Source organism: Erpetoichthys calabaricus, chromosome 4, assembly GCF_900747795.2.
Source record: "Erpetoichthys calabaricus chromosome 4, fErpCal1.3, whole genome shotgun sequence".
Classification (NCBI taxonomy): domain Eukaryota; kingdom Metazoa; phylum Chordata; class Cladistia; order Polypteriformes; family Polypteridae; genus Erpetoichthys; species Erpetoichthys calabaricus.
The window spans coordinates 25,111,770-25,128,741 of NC_041397.2; the positions used below are offsets into that span (position 1 = coordinate 25,111,770).

General features: G+C 37.1%; 1 protein-coding gene across 4 annotated transcripts in view; it reads left to right on the forward strand.

The window, feature by feature from the left end:
- Positions 1-199: 199 nt before the first annotated feature.
- Positions 200-16,972, forward strand: part of proser1 (proline and serine rich 1) — a 66,171-nt gene continuing 49,398 nt past the window's right edge. For 2 of the 4 annotated variants that reach the window (XM_028799263.2, XM_028799264.2), the window contains exons 1-4: positions 200-943; positions 7,683-7,748; positions 10,099-10,167; positions 15,005-15,099. In XM_028799263.2, the coding sequence (XP_028655096.1) occupies positions 899-943; positions 7,683-7,748; positions 10,099-10,167; positions 15,005-15,099 (275 nt within the window). In that variant the 5' untranslated portion in view covers positions 200-898. The remainder of the gene's footprint in view (positions 944-7,682; positions 7,749-10,098; positions 10,168-15,004; positions 15,100-16,972) is intronic. The other 2 variants (XM_028799265.2, XM_028799266.2) reach the window with 1 other exon arrangement.

Sequence of the window (16,972 nt, forward strand, 5' to 3'; positions counted from 1 at the left end):
GCACGGGTGGCCGAGATGGCGCCTGTACGCAATTAAGTAGAGTGAATGTATTATCTTCCGGAATAGGAATTATAAATTAACATACATTTTTTCAAATGATTAAATGAATTAGTCTGCGTAAAACCATTTCAAAAACTTCATTTTACTGGCGTGACTGTCGTGTCCTGACAGGCAATACAGAAGAGCCCTCAGGAGCGTCACTTCGGAACTACAGGACTGGAACAGCGTGCGGGGGTCGTCAAGTAGTGCGTGAAAGGACAACTCAAAGCAAACGTTCTTTTTTATTGTCTTACCGTAAGCGTAAACTCCACAACGAATTTTTAAATCACTTTCGGCGGAATGCCGAATGTTGTATTTTATTTTGTTGTAATATTTAATCCTACACTTTCTCCCCCTTTACCCCCCCCTACGCGTTGGATGTTGCGTCGGGTCCTAATAACAAAGGAAGTCGTGGTTCAATAATATAATCTGATCTCTTCATAATGAAATCGTGCTAAAATAACAATTTATAATATTTTTCTATATATCATTGAAATATAGTTCAGCAATGTTAATACAACTGGCGATTGCAATCCCTTTAGCGCACGTTTATCGATTGTATAATGTGGGCTTTGCTTTTGACAGTAGCCGCAATCCAGAGTCTGTATAGAACGAATGGCTAGTGACTCGAGGCTTCCCATCTGTTGATTAATATTTTAAATATTTTTAATTGGTTTAAATAGAACATCAATTTTTACAGTTTCATGAACTATAGTTTCGCATACCACGACGTTGCAGTGTTTTTGCTAAATTTAAAAATACATGTTTAAAAGTAAGACGCATATTTTGTACAAAAAATAAGATTAAAGGGGTATTATTTGGTATGGTGAAATAACAAAGGGAGCAACTAACGACAAAGATGGATAAAAAAGCTTTTGAAATTGTGCTTGATGAAATCAGAAAGGTAAGGTTTATCATACTTTAATATTTTGTTTAGCTGCTATGCTTGATATAAATACAAGCAATGTAACCATGTCAGAAGTTGCCATTGAGCAATTTTTATATTTTACATAAGCTACACTGAGACTGTTTTGCTTTATTCTGCTGCTGTTTAAAGTACAGTATATTGAAGCTGTGGACTAACTTGGCATACTTTTGTAATGTGAACTTGTTTTTTAAGTATTGTGCTCCATCTAGAATTAGCATTTTGTTTACTGGGAAAGTTTTTAAAAAAAATGTTTCCTGAAAACTTTCAGATGGTGCACCATCCAGTGGTGGTCTATGTAGCATCCAGGATTAAAGTGCATCATAAAATTGAAAAATCTCAGTGCAGAAAAAAAGAACTAGAGTTAGTGCAAAAGAAAATATGCAAAATCAAGAAGAAGCATGCATTATGGAATAGTTTTGTTATTTGGAGAGACTGAAACAGATAGCAACTTGCTGTTTTTCTTTTTTGATAGCGAATGATCAGTGTCTTCTAATAACATTTTGTAGTTTGGTGACGTTCTGGGCAAGAGTGTTGTCACACCACAATCTGTTACCACATTCTTGTCTTTCATCTAATCTAATTATAATACCAGCTTACTCTAGTGTCATTACTAAATTTAAAATTTCCTTTTTGGGCATCAAAGAAAATGACCGGGGCGGCACGGTGGCGCAGTGGTAGCGCTGCTGCCTCGCAGTTAGGAGATTCAGGTTCGCTTCTCGGGTCCTCCCTGCATGGAGTTTGCATGTTCTCCCCGTGTCTGCGTGGGTTTCCTCCCACAGTCCAAAGACATGCAGGTTAGGTGGATTGGCGATTCTAAATTGGCCCTAGTGTGTGCTTGGTGTGTGGGTGTGTTTTTGTGTGTCCTGCGGTGGGTTGGCACCCTGCCTGGGATTGGTTCCTGCCTTGTGCCCTGTGTTGGCTGGGATTGGCTCCAGCAGACCCCCATGACTCTGTGTTCGAATTCAGCGGGTTGGAAAATGGATGGATGGATAAAATGACCGTTTTTAAAATGAACATTTGAATCTTTACTACAACATCTTATATGTATTGTATGCTTAATTGGCAGAAATACACAATGTTTGCCTGATTTAGCTACACTATATTTGTTCTTTTTTTTTTGTTCTTTATTTCGCCTTGTACAATTTCTTGTATTAGGAATTTGTTAGTTTTCGTATACCCCTCGAGGTCAGAGCGCTGGGTCAGCCATTGTATAGTACCCCTGGAGCAATTACAGGTTAAGGGTCTTGCTCAAGGGCCCAGCAGAGTAGGATCTCTTTTGGCAGTGACGGGGATTCGAACCGGCAACCTTCTGCATACCAGTGCAGATCCTTAGCCTCAGAGCCACCACTCCGCCCTATATTGGAGGTGATATGGAAAAGACGATGCAAGCTCAAGGCAGCTCATCTTCTCTTTAATGCTTGAATATTTGTTTATTGCTTAGAAGCCTAATATTGAGTTGTCTTCTCAAATATGTTGTTTGTTTATGGAGTGCCAGGGTGGTGACATGCCTTGCAGCTCTTGATTACTGAATTCAAATCCCACACCCAGTCATTTCTAGGGAGTCTACATGTTCTTTCCGTGTCTGTGTGGGTTTCACCAGGCAATTCAGCTTTTCTCCTACATCTGAAAAAATGTCCAGTTTAGGATAGGTGATGATGTTGAATTGGCCCAGTATTTCAGTATCAGTATGCCTTCTTTTTGATTGAAAATAAGGTAATAAGTAAAACTACAGTAGAACCCCAATTATCCAAAGTAATGTAGGGGTGGGAAAATTATAAATTCATTTGGTAGTCTGCTGGGTGGCCACACCATCTGCGCTTTAGGTCATTCACCTGAAGCTAAGCATATTCTATCTATTCAGGTTCAGCCAGTACTTGGATGTAAGACCATCGAGGAAAACCTTGGGTTGCTGCTGGTAGAGGTGTTGGTTAGATCAGCAAGGGGTGTTTACCCTGAGTCTGTGTGTGGATACCAATGCCCCAGTGCAGTGATCGGGACACCGTGCTGTAAATATGGTGCCATCCTTTGGATGAGATGTAAAACCAAGGTCACGACTCACAGTGGTCATTAAAGATCCCTGGACTTGTTTCGAAAATGAGTACGGCATATTCAAATGTCCTGGCTAAATTTCCCTTTACAACCCCATCCATTCTGGCTCCCTAATCATCCCAAATTTCTAATTTGCTATCTCTCTCACCCATTCACCACCTAATAGGTAATGTGTGGTGAGCTTACTGGCACAATAATGGCTACCGTTGCATCATACAGGTGGATGGTACACATTGGTGGTGGTTGAAGTGGTTCCCCTCAGTCTAAGTACTTTGTGTACTGAGAAAAGCGCTGTGTAAATGTAATTAATTATCTACTGGGCTCCCACATTTGCAAACCTGGTAGTCCCGGTACACAGGTGGCACAGTGGTAGTGCTATTGCTTTGCAGTAAGGAGACTGTGGAAGATTGTGGGTTCGCTTCCCGGTTCCTCCCTGTGTGGATAGCGCTTTGAGTACTGAGAAAAGCGCTATATAAATGTAATGAATTATTAATTATTATTATTATTACTTTCTGGTAGCCCAGCTTTATATATAGTGTGGAGGATTACCTGCAGCTTTTTATAGCAATGTTTATTTGTAAAGATTTGTTGTACATGAGTGCATAGCAATCTTCTACTGCAATATAAACACTATTGGCATCTTGGAAGACAATATTTTAACAAATAGATGATTTTTAAAGGATTATGTTAATGTGTTGTGTTTTTGCAATGCACACAAAAATATTTTATAAAAAATAAACCAAACTACTGCATTAATATTGTACTCTCAAGTTTAGTTTCAGACTTAATTTGGACCCACCAATTAGTTTCTCTGTCAAAAACATCATCAGCTTGACTAGTACAGTAAATGGTCTAATGTAACTGTGCTTTCTTACTTTTATAATCCTAAAATTAGTTTTTCCTGAAAACAAAAGACTGATTTTGTATATGGGTGGCCTACGTTTTGAAGCGATAACACTTCAAATATTTTCGTATGTCTTCCTTGCACTTTGATGACCTGTTGTCATATTCGTCTTTTGATCCATCATTCTGGCACCCACTTAACCAGCCTCTCCTTGAAAGTCACCGTTTAGGGTATGCAGAGTTGCGCCCTCATCGTGAGTAGTTACACAAAAAGTCCAGTGCATGTCGCCGCGTATGACGGCTTTTTTGTCATGCTGTGCTCATAATCAGTATAAACCAAGCTTTATGCTACATTCAACTAAAACTTGAAACTCGCCTGTTTCTGACTGGAAAACATGCTTCCAACTCGGAATTACTACTCGCAAACTCAGGCCTGGTCTGTCAGGGCTGAGTTTGTTCAGTTTCAGTTTATGATGTCAGTCCACAATGATGGCATACATCCCAGACAGTAAGTATAGTAACACTTTAAAGGTTTAATTTGTTTATTAGAAGAATTCACTTTAAATGAATCCCCTTAATCCATTATACTGAATATTGAGAAGGTAAACATTGACATTATCAAAATGAACAGTAATGGACTAACCAATTTTAGCTTGATACGTGCTACAGTTCATATATTGTGCTCATTGGTTGCGTGTACAGTTTTTTTTAATCACAGAAATGGTACTGTTTATTGTTGTCAAGAACATAAAATTTTTTTAGACATAACTGTGTACTTTTTGCACCCGTCTTACTCTTTGGTTTCTTCTTCAATCTGAACTTTAGAACTAGTAGTTGGCATTTGTTGCTGGAGCACCAACCCAACACCTTCTCTCATGGGGACATCTGTGGTTACATTCCCACTTGGGTAGTGCTAACATGTGAAGGTCACAAGTGATGCAGTTTATGACTTCCAACTATTTGGCTCCACCACATGACGATTGCAGAACTAGAATGGCATGCTATAACCAGCTGTCTTTAAAAGTGACACCAAAGTTTCAATGATGCATGAAGAATTTGATCTTTTATTTTTAGCAAATTGTTTTTAAGTAGAAAAATATTGCATGAACCAAAGACCTGAAACATCTGGTAGTCCACTGTGTTTTGCAAGTGTGTAGTTTGGTTGCTCAAAATTAAAAACTGGCCCAGGCATACAGGATTAGTCTGATTAGCGCACCACCACCCCCCGTAATAGACCTGTAATATGGGCCAATGCTAGATTGGATAAATCAGATGGCTGCAGCTATTTCAAATTAAAAATTCATTTGTAAGGATACTGCAACAAGCTTCCCTTTCATACTCATTGTGATACTCAAGGTGAAAACCTAATGAACTAAAGAAATACATTAATTCAAAAATCCTAAGTGAACAAAACAGTAGAGCATGTGTACACAGTTGACTCTGACAGTAGCCGAGGGGGGCAGTTGGAAAGAGGTGAGTGAAACACACCCACGTTCACGTAGTCACCAGCCTCTTGGCCACTTGCTCGGTACAGTCGAGATTAAAAGTATATTTATGCACTTGGTGCAGTATTCATGGCAAAGCTTTTATGAATTATAAGAAAAGTAATATTATATTTCCAGGTTTGCCTTGGATATTACATAACTTTGGTTAATAGGAGCATGGATAGTCGGGGTTCTACTGTAATTTAAATTGATGAACATAATATCCACATCTGTTTAGAGTAAGATAGAGAGACAGTTAGATGCATAGACTTTAACATTTTCCAAGAGGGAAATTTGGCTTTGTACAGAAGCTCAATAAATAAATATTATAACAGACAACAAACTTATCTCAAATATGCACCAGGCTATCTTAAAAGAAAGAAAATGTCTGACTTGGCAGTTACAGTAACAATAGTTTTGCAGAGATATTGCTGTTGGTATAAGGGAGCTCCAGTAGCATTACTTGAATAATTTGTTGGATGAAAGTCCTCTGTATCAGTGAGCCAGTGTAGCACTGTTCATAATGGCACAGTTTTTAAATTTTTTTTTCTGTTTTGCTATGACCACCAGAGGGTCAAGGGTGTGTCCCATAACTGAGCCTGCCTTTTTGATTAGCAATTAAAAACATTCATTTTAAAGCAAGACAGCAACTTTCATTATTGTCGGTCTTCAAAGCAAGTTTTAGGTGGTAATTCTATACTAAACATCCTTATAAAATCAGCAAATTTGGAACAAAATTAAATTAATAGTCTTCTTCATGGAAAGCAATAGTCTACATTTTTGGCTTGCTATCATTCAGAATTTACATTTCTGATACACTTTTTTAATCCTCAATGTCTTTACCATAATTTAGAAACACTGATTGTGACATGCTTAGGGATAGCTGTTGATCAGACTGTGATTTTCAAGTGAGACTGCATCTGTCTGTTTAACATCCTGCAAAATAAAAAGTCATAACTGCACCAGATCCTGTACATAGAGGAGAACCCAAGTGCAGTGCAGGTCTTTAGAGTGTTCATGAATCTGATTGACTAAAGGAAATAACATTCTTGGCTCAAGACTGCAGAGATTCATGTAGTGACTAATCCAGCCCAGAAAATGCCCAAGGGGTAATGCTTATTTGGCATGGTTCTTTTAGTCAAATCATATATCATATTGTTGAGGGAATCAGTGTAAAGCTTTAAGATGAAATCTACTAAACACTGTAATATGTGTGGTTTTTTTTTTTTTTGGTTTTATTTTTTCTGTGTTTGTGTCATCTATGTTAATTAGTGTTCCCTAATATTACTTATTTATTTTGTCTTTTTTTCTCTTTCTTCATCATGTAAAGCACTTTGAGCTACATTGTTTGAATGAAAATGTGGTATATAAATACATGTTTTTGATATCTCTTCACAAGCTGTGTGGCTGGCCAAGTGCAATAGACATTCTTTCTACTCCCCACCTTTCAAGGGTTGTTGTCATTGTCAGTGTCATAGAAATTAATGTTGTTAGGACAACCTGGATGAGTAACAACCTTTTAGCCGGCATATTATTGGTCACTATGAGCCTGATGATGAGTATGTTGATAGCAAGAGAAAAAAAGAATTAAAGATGACTACATACACAATTAAATAGAAAGCAACACATGAGTAAAAGTCCTGTAAGGGCTTCCTTACTGCAACAGATAAGATCTCTTAATACTATCAGAAGATATCCATTTGTTCACCAAATACCCATATTCTTTTTACCTAATATCTATATCATTCCATTAGACCACTCACTGTCCTGCCAGAGTATTATCATCCACTTTCTGACAATCAACAGTTCTTTAGAGGACTGAATATCTTATTTAGAAATTGTATTAACAGTTTAAAAATGATTTGCAAACTTAACAGAACTTAACAGACCTAAATTTTTGTCTTTGAACCTGTGAAATAAAGAGAGAAAAAAACTATGAGCAAAATAGAAGACTTTTGTTGTATTACATGTTTATGCAGGAGACATAATAGTGAAAGTTATTTTCTTGTGTTTCAATGCATAGCTTTCTAGGTTAGTATCAGAGTTTCAGAAACAATTCTGTATTGATTATAAAGTTAACATAAACATGCCAAATGATGAATAATGTGTTCTCTGTTGTATATTTTAAAATTAACATCAAAAAGAAGTTCTATATAGATGGCATACTTGGTTACTACTGCTTCTTTGCAGATTTTGTGGCATGTGCTTGAATCCTACATCAGTACTGTAAATGATTGTATTTAATTCATGTATTGCTTTAATTTACCTAATTTGTTGTTTTTGAATAATGCATTCTTAAATCTGTAATCCTTATTCATATATGTCTGATACCTTTTCAGTGTGTGCTGACAGAACAAAGAATTAAAGCAATCGATCATGTGCATGGATATTTTTCCAGTGAACAGGTATTGTAAGAAATGGGATTGAGGGGTTATCAGGGTTTAATGGAACATACTGTATGTACTAAGTCAGTAGGATCAGGCAGCAGTGTAAATATTTTTTTCTTCATTTTTAATACCATTATTGGTTATATAATTGTCTTTTTGTAACAATGTTTTGTATCATTCTTTAAATTAATTATATAGTAGGGATATAATAGAAGAATTCATTAAGGTCAATTTTTTAATGTTTATCCGTTTATACAGTGGATTCACAAAGTATTCAGACTCATATTTCTGTACACATTATTGTGTTGCAGATTTAATGCTAAATGCATAAATTTACCATTTTTGCCATTCAGTCTACACTTGGTAACCTATTATGATAAAGTGAAAATATGATTTCAGAAAGATTTGCAAGTTTATTAAAAAATAAAAAACTGAAATCTCTCATTCACATAAGTATTCAGATCCTTAATTTAGTACTTTGTAGAAGCCCCATTGACAGTAGTTCCAACTTTGGGTCTTCTTGTCTAAGTTTCCACAAGTTTCACTCTCCTGGATTTGGGCCGTTTATTCCATTCTTCCTGTGTGATCCTCTCTAGCCTGTTAGAGTGGATGAGAGGCATCTGTAAACTGCCATCTTCAGGTCTCTCAACATATGTTCTATGGGGTTTAAGTCTGGGATTTGTCTGGGTCACTCAAGGACCAAGGATGTTACAGACTCGCATCAAAGCCCTAAATGCAGACACAATGCAGGATTCAAACCAATTACCTCGCTGTTGCTAAGCGGTAGCTTCCCCACTGCACCATCTGCTTAGATTTGAGCTGGAACAGTATTACCACTGCGACAGCAAACACACATGTATGCAAACATTCTTTAATAATAATAATACATTTTATTTATATAGCGCCTTTCCCATGCTCAAGGCACGCTCTTTGTACCAACTGGTAGTTGGGCTTCAGCAACATGTCAATTGAGCAGTTTCTTTTTATTCTTGAATAAAAGCATACTTGTTTTGTTACACCTTTTGTGAAAGTGTTTCATGGATATTTGGGCTTCAGTATTCAGATATCCTACACTTCACATCAAAATTATGCTGTTATTACTATTACATATTGAAACATTTTCTGTTATAGCATTTCTTGCCTTGCATTTCCTCATTCTATATTTACACAGATCATTGTAGACACAGAGCACACATGAAATGTATGTATTTCAAATCGCGGTATTATACTACTTGTATAATTTTTTACAAACTCATTGGCAGATAAACACTTCAATGCAGACTTCAGCTGTTAGGTTTACAGTAGGTGATGCTTTCATCTGACTGAATGGGGGGGGGGGGGGGGTTGTAGCAGGCTGCGTTCTGCTAATCTACATGTTTGCAAAACAAAAGCGGGCTATTAACGCAGTTATAAGCAACTACGAGCTTCTTGGCGTATGTCAGGAAAGCTTAGGGAGGTCAAGGACAACAAAAAAATCGTATGCTTCAGGGATTCTAGTATTAAAGCAAACAGGATGGACCTGAACACAATTTAGAGTGCTACAGCAAAGGGTCTGAATACCTTAAGAAATGAGAGATTTAGGTTTTTAGTTTTTAATAAATTTGAAAATGTTTCTGAAAACATGTTTTCATTTTGTCATTCTGGGTTACGGAGTGTAGATTGACAAGAAAATGGAAAATTTATCTGTTTAAAGTTAATTATACAACCCAATAAAGTGCAGAAAGGGAAGGGGTCTGAATAGTTTCTGAATACATTGTATATCTTTCTGCTAAAATATATTAGCAGTATGTTGGATAAATCTGAATAATAATTGGCTGGTTGGATGGAGACCGTTTGTTACTAAGAGGTGTGTGTGTGCGTGTGTGTGTGTATGTTTAGGTGGTTGTATGTTTAGGCCATTATAACTTTTCCATGGTAGTGCCTTTACTCCATGTATAGCCAGGTATGCAGTATAAAAAAACTGTGCAACTGAATTTTTTTTACTTGCTCAAGAATTAAAATTTTACTGTAATATGTTTCTGTAATCTGCGGTGGGTTGGCACCCTGCCCGGGATTGGTTCCTGCCTTGTGCCCTGTGTTGGCTGGGATTGGCTCCAGCAGACCCCCGTGACCCTGTGTTCGGATTCAGCGGGTTGGAAAATGGATGGATGGATGGATGTTTCTGTAATGAAATTGGTACTACTTGATAAATGATTCATTAGTTTCTTTATAAAGGTATAAGAACATATTTTTAACTCTTTTTAAGGCTGTGTAATCTGATTTGTAAAAAAAAAAACATAACTGCATTTTTTTTTTAGTACTAGGAACTTTTTGCCAGTTGCTGCATTGTATTGAGTGATTACAGTATTGATAATGCCTTATCTTGCAGGTGACGGAACTGCTGAAGTATTTTTCATGGGCTGAACCTCAGATAAGAGCTATAAAAGCATTACAACGTGTGAGTTTTGATTATATTTGGAAAATATTGTACTTTATAGTTAATCGAAGTACACTGCATTCATAAGTGTTTTAATGTATTCTTTATTTTGCATAACATCATAATGATATAGATTATTTGTTCGGTTGCTTCTGATGTGAAGTGTTTATTTCAACAGTGTCTTAAATGCAACATTGAACAAAGAAATCAAAGTTTAAAGTTCCCAATCATTTTGATTATCTGGGTCCAAAGATTTTAGTGAGACTTAAATATAGGAATGCCTGCAGTTTTTTTTTAGGTACCCTTGTTTATGCTGCTGTTGTGGTGGTTGACCTGTATATCTCCTTAAGTTACATAATGTTGATTTGTCTATCACAATGATAATAGTGCTTTTTTGTAATAGTGCTAATGCATTTTTTTTATTTTGCCCAATGTAAATAGCCAGTGTACATAGCTCATTATCAGATGTAAAAGAATCCTGGCTAATTATGTATGCAAATTAGTGATGCTGCTCAGCACACAGGGATCAGTGTTAAATATCTAATGACAGTACTCCTTGCATTCTTATTATGGCCAGCTAATGTACCCTCCAAATGAAAATATTGCAAGTTTTTTTTTTCCTTTCTATAAACACATGCAGGGTGGAAGGCTGGAGTACTGATCTGGTTTAGGCATCATGCTTGCACAAAGCAGCTCAGCAGCAATCTTATAGTACACATGCATAAAAGCTCTGCGCATGGCTGCTACAGCTCTGTGATGTCTTGCTGGCCTCACAAAGGACCATGGCACGCTGGGGGAACAAAAATTTGTTATTCAAAATAACAATGTCACTAGTGAACATATTCTCATCTCTTCCCACATCTTTAAACCTTCTCTTAGGCTTTCCTCTTTTTCTCTTGCCTGGCAGCTCTATCCTTAGCATCCTTCTCCCAATATATCCAGTATTTCTCCTCTGCACATGTCCAAACCAACACAATCTCGCCTCTCTGACTTGAGCTGACCCTGTAATGTACTCATTTCTAATCCTATCCATCCTCGTCACACCCAATGAAAATCTTAGCATCTTTACCTCTGCCACCTCCAGCTCTGTCTCCTGCTTTCTCGTCAGTGCCACTGTCTCCAACCCATATAACATAGCTGGTCTCACTTCCGTCCTGTAGTCCTCCTGTAGTCCTTCCCTTTCACTCTTGCTGATATCCGTCTGTCACAAATCACTCCTGACACTCTTCTCCACCCATTCCACCCTGCCTGCACTCTCTTCCTCACCTGTCTTCCACAATCCCTGTTACTCTGTACTGCTGATCCCAAGTATTTAAACTCATCCACCTTCGCCAACTCTACTCCTTGCATCCTCACCATTCCACTGACCTCCCTCTCACTTAACAGCAAAACAGTAATATTGTTAAAAGTAGCAGTGATTTTTTTTTTCTCCATTATACAATAAGTTAACATTTTATTAGCAATTTAAACCAATCTGCCTATTTTATACTTCTAAAAACATAGCATTCTGAAAACTACTTAATCTAGTATCTGGTGTTCAACTGCTATGTCAGAACATTATTTGTGTGGTGTTTGCACATATCTGCATGAGTTTTCCTCCTATATCACGAAAGGACAAATTGGTTAGGTTAGTTGATGATTCCATATTTTAAGAGTAGGTATATGTGTAAGTGATCCTTGTGATGGACTGGTACCCTATACAAGGCAGTTTCTTTGCTTGTTTCCAGTGGTGTCAGGTTAGTCTCCAGTCACCCGTGTCTCTGAATTAGATTAAATGGATTAAAAAAAATGTATTAGGTAGTTAACAGTCCTCTGGTCTCAATAGGTAGCAGATCTGATAAACTATACAGGATATAAAATTCACAGTCTGTACTATGCAGAGACATTTTTGTAGTGGAAATAAAGAAACTTCAGCCTATTTCTGCATAGCCGAAGTTGAAATCATGTTCTGGTCTAGGCTTTTTTCTGTAGTTGTTTCAGTTTTTCCCCCACGTACTAACATGCAGATGTTTATTAGACAATCTAAATTAGTCAATTGTGAGTGACTGAGTATGTATATGTGTTTTGATGTATTAGTTTAGATGTGCTCTGTAGAGGACCTGGAACCCTTTCAAGGGTTGGTTCCTGGCTTGTGCCCTTTGCTGCTGAAATTGTCCCCATAACTCTGCATGAAGCAGGTTTGCGGATAGTAAAATAGCTATAAGTAAAAAATATTCCAGTATGCTCAATAATAGAAATCTATTTTATTTTAACAGAAACCAAGTTTTCTTTTACCCAACCAAAAAGTGAAAATAACAGTTACTATAATGCATTATTATAGGTGTAGGAAATAACAACATTTATTTATGTAGCACATTTTCATACAAATTATGTAGCTCAGGGTTCTTTACAAGATGAAGAAAGAAAAAAGAAAAATATAAAAATAATGAGATAGGCCAGTAGTGCTCTGTGATGGGTTTCACTTTATAAAGAGACAACCTATCAGTGTTTGCTGTATAACAGTAAAATACAGTGGAACCATTCAGGCTGCTTCATACTTGAGTGACTGTCTAATTAAAATTGAAATCAATAAATCTAAATGATTATTTACCTGTATCATGGCTTTCTAATTTGTGATTCTAACTTTGTTTTTGGAAAAAATATTTAATTAAATTTAAGGAAGCAAAAAAAAGTTTGGTTCTGGATTTAATTTTTTTTCAGACTATATGCTTATAAATTTTAATGCCAGCTCATGATGTTTCCTTCATTTACAGTGCATCAAGAAAGTATTCACAGCGCATCACTTTTTCCACCTTTTGTTATGTTACAGCCTTATTCCAAAATGGATTAAATTCATTTTTTTCCTCAGAATTCTGCACACAACACCCCGTAATGACAATGTGAAAAAAGTTTACTTGAGGTTTTTGCAAATTTATTAAAAATAAAAAAAACTGAGAAATCACATGTACATAAGTATTCACAGTCTTTGCTCAATACTTTGTCGATGCACCTTTGGCAGCGATTACAGCCTCAAGTCTTGTTGAATATGATGCCACAAGCTTGGCACACCTATCCTTGGCCATTCCTCTTAAGCTCCATCAGGTTGGATGGGAAGCATCGATGCACAGCCATTTTAAGATTTCTCCAGAGATGTTCAATCAGATTCAAGTCTGGGCCACTCAAGGACATTCACAGAGTTGTCCTGAAGCCACTCCTTTGATATCTTGGCTGTGTGGTTAGGGTCGTTGTCCTGCTGAATGATGAACCGTCGCCCCAGTCTGAGGTCAAGAGCGCTCTGGAGCAGGTTTTCATCCAGGATGTATCTGTACATTGCTGCAGTCATCTTTCCCTTTATCCTGACTAGTCTCCCAGTTCCTGCCGCTGAAAAACATCCCCACAGCATGATGCTGCCACCACCATGCTTCACTGTAGGGATGGTGCCAGGTTTCCTCCAAACTTGACGCCTGGCATTCACACTAAAGAGTTCAATTTTTGTCTCATCAGACCAGAGAATTTTCTTTCTCATGGTCTGAGAGACCTTCAGGTGCCTTTTGGCAAACTCCAGGCGGGCTGCCATGTGCCTTTTACTAAGGAGTGGCTTCCGTCTGGCCACTCTACCATACAGGCCTGATTGGTGGATTGCTGCAGAGATGGTTGTCCTTCTGGAAGGTTCTCCTCTCTCCACAGAGGACCTCTGGAGCTCTGACAGAGTGACCATCGGGTTCTTGGTCACCTCCCTGACTAAGGCCCTTCTCCCCCGATCGCTCAGTTTAGATGGCCGGCCAGCTCTAGGAAGAGTCCTGGTGGTTTCGAATTTCGTCCACTTACGGATGATGGAGGCCACTGTGTTCATTGAGACCTTCAAAGCAGCAGAAATTTTTCTGTAACCTTCCCCAGATATGTGCCTCGAGACAATCCTGTCTCAGAGGTCTACAGACAATTTCTTTGACTTCATGCTTGGTTTGTGCTCTGACATGAACTGTCAACTGTGGGACCTTATATAGACAGGTGTGTGCCTTTCCAAATCATGTCCAGTCAACTGAGTTTACCACAGGTGGACTCCAATTAAGCTGCAGAAACATCTCAAGGATGATCAGGGGAAACAGGATGCACCTGAGCTCAATTTCGAGCTTCATGGCAAAGGCTGTGAATACTTATGTACATGTGCTTTCTCAATTTTTTTATTTTTAATAAATTTCCAAAAACCTCAAGTAAACTTTTTTCATGTTGTCATTATGGGGTGTTGTGTGTAGAATTCTGAGGAAAAAAATTAATTTAATCCATTTTGGAATAAGGCTGTAACATAACAAAATGTGGAAAAAGTGATGCACTGTGAATACTTTCCGGATGCACTGTAAGTGCTTGAGTTTTGATTGTACCTTGAATTGCCCAAAGTAGGGCGTTTTTCAATTGTCACCCCTTGCAAACCTTTTTTGCTCGTTTCCACTGTAGCCTGTAGCCTACTCTTGTTTGCCTGCTTGAAAAAAAGGACGAAGTGTAAAGTTGATACAGGAGCAACAAGAGATGGGCTTAGGTCCTCAAGTAAACATTGTCATAAGTAAACCTTTTTGAGGCATTTCTTTGCTGTCCTAGGTGGCTACTGTGGCACTTTGGCAATCTACTGTTTATTTTCTGAATTTTACGCTCACTGGTGTTTAATATTTGATTTGAAAATTTCAATTGGTTGTGTTCCTTGTTATGCTATAGATGTTCAGGCTTACCATAGTCATTATTTTGATGTGTAAAGAACTTCACCAGAAGATTGAGACTTCATGTGGCTTGCTTTCATCTGTGAAAAAAATAGTTGAATAATTAAATGGCACATGACTGTTATAAGACTATTCAAATCTGATCATTTTCTAATTTTCTTTTTCTTTAGAAAATGGTGGCTATTCCTACAACCAAAGTGGTCAACATTCTTAATTGCTTTACATTTTCAAAAGACAAACTTCTTGCTTTGGAACACATTGCTTTGTAAGTTTTCTGCTATTAAAAATTCTTACTGTTAGCTGCCAGATTAACTTTTATTGCCTGTCCATTGTATTTCATATTGGTTGTAAATGCATGTTTACAGACATTCTTTGGTGATAGCAGTGTGGTGATCTGCTATTCTGGCAACTGGTTTTTTTTGAATAACAAACCATCCACACTTTTAAATCTTTTATTCTATTCTTTCTAAACAAAGTTGCTCCATTTTTTGAGCAATGTTTGTATGTAAATTAATTAGGGATTCAAACTATGATTGAATTTCACATTCAATATGAAATCAATCATTTCAACTCCCCTTTGATCAGTAAAACTGTTTATTGTGTTGTTATGCATTTAAGAATTAAGTGAAAAGCAACTCACAAACTGACACATTACTGGAAAGTGTTTTGTACCTTTTTTGTTCAGGTATAGGAATCTGTGACATACTCGGGAGTTAGCCTGAACACAGCCTGTCAACTGTCAGCCACACAAAGTAACTTCCTTGGGCATGAAGTGCGCATACATACATAAACTTGTAGAAGGGACGATTCCCCTTTCTTATAAGTGTTGACGCACAGTTTGCCCATGCGCATTTCTCCTAATCTTTGAAGGCATCTGTATCTGTTAGTTGCAGAACATACCAGTCAACATGGATACAAAAGAATGGAGGTGCAATCATCCTTAATGCCATCCTTATGTCTGTGCATATAATGTTATATCCATATACATGGAAAAGATTAATGGGCCTTTAAATGCGCCTTCATGCAAGCAGGGAATTTGCAGGAGTTGTTATATTAGAGGCCACCGTTGATTTTTTTTTTTGGCAATATATTGAATTTACACCAACACTTTGCCTGCTTGTTCTCGTATATAAATAGCAGCAGTTAACTTAATGGCTGTCACATATATGTCTGGCTGGAACATGGAAAGTTTTTGTGATGTACAGTACATTCTAACTGTTAACACAGTCCAAAAATTATTTTAGAGTGCAAGCTTATTTCATGTTATGATCTTTTATGTCTCCTTGTTAATTTATTTCTACATTGCTGATAACATTCCTTCTTGATGGAATGTGGTACCCTGGCTCAAGATAACTGATATGATTTACCATCAGCCACATTCATTATTAATACGTCTTATATATCTGTACACATTTTTTGTGATTTTTCTTTGACTGCTGGTCAGTAGTTCTTACGTTGAATTTAGTAATCCATTTTAGATGTTCAGAGTTTGTATTTCAGCTGGGCAACCACTTCATCCTCTGTATGCTCACTAACCAAGCTACATTTTGCATGCCTAATTTTTGCTGGAAGTGTTTTTTGTGCATTTGGATGCAAAATGGTTCAATGATTAGCTAAAATGCAGCCTATAGCTGCAGCACTTGATTTATTTAAACTTACCAATGAAATTAGTATACATTGTAAGATTATACATTTTAATCTCTTAATATACATTAAGTTAATTGAACAATGGTTAAATGATAGCATCATTAAATTTTATATTTTAAGTTTAGATTTACAATGTCTTTTGACCAATGCTTTGACAAAAATACCAATCCAAAGCCTTTAATCATGTTTAGTAAGGTTGTGGTATATAATTTGAACTTGGACCCATTCCTTAATGACACAGTTTTCTTCCTTCTTCACTTCATATCACTGGATTTTAGCTGGATTTAACTTTAGTGACTGAAGTGGCTTTTTGGCAAATATGTATTAGTATTTGGATCATAGCAAGATCCGTAGAGTCAGTAACACAAGATAGATAGTTCCACCATACTGTATTTCAAGTAGAGCATAGATTTAATGATTTTCAGTTTATGATTAATAACCTAACATTATTTTGTGTTATATTAACTTTTTTGCGTGTTGTACAGTATTTG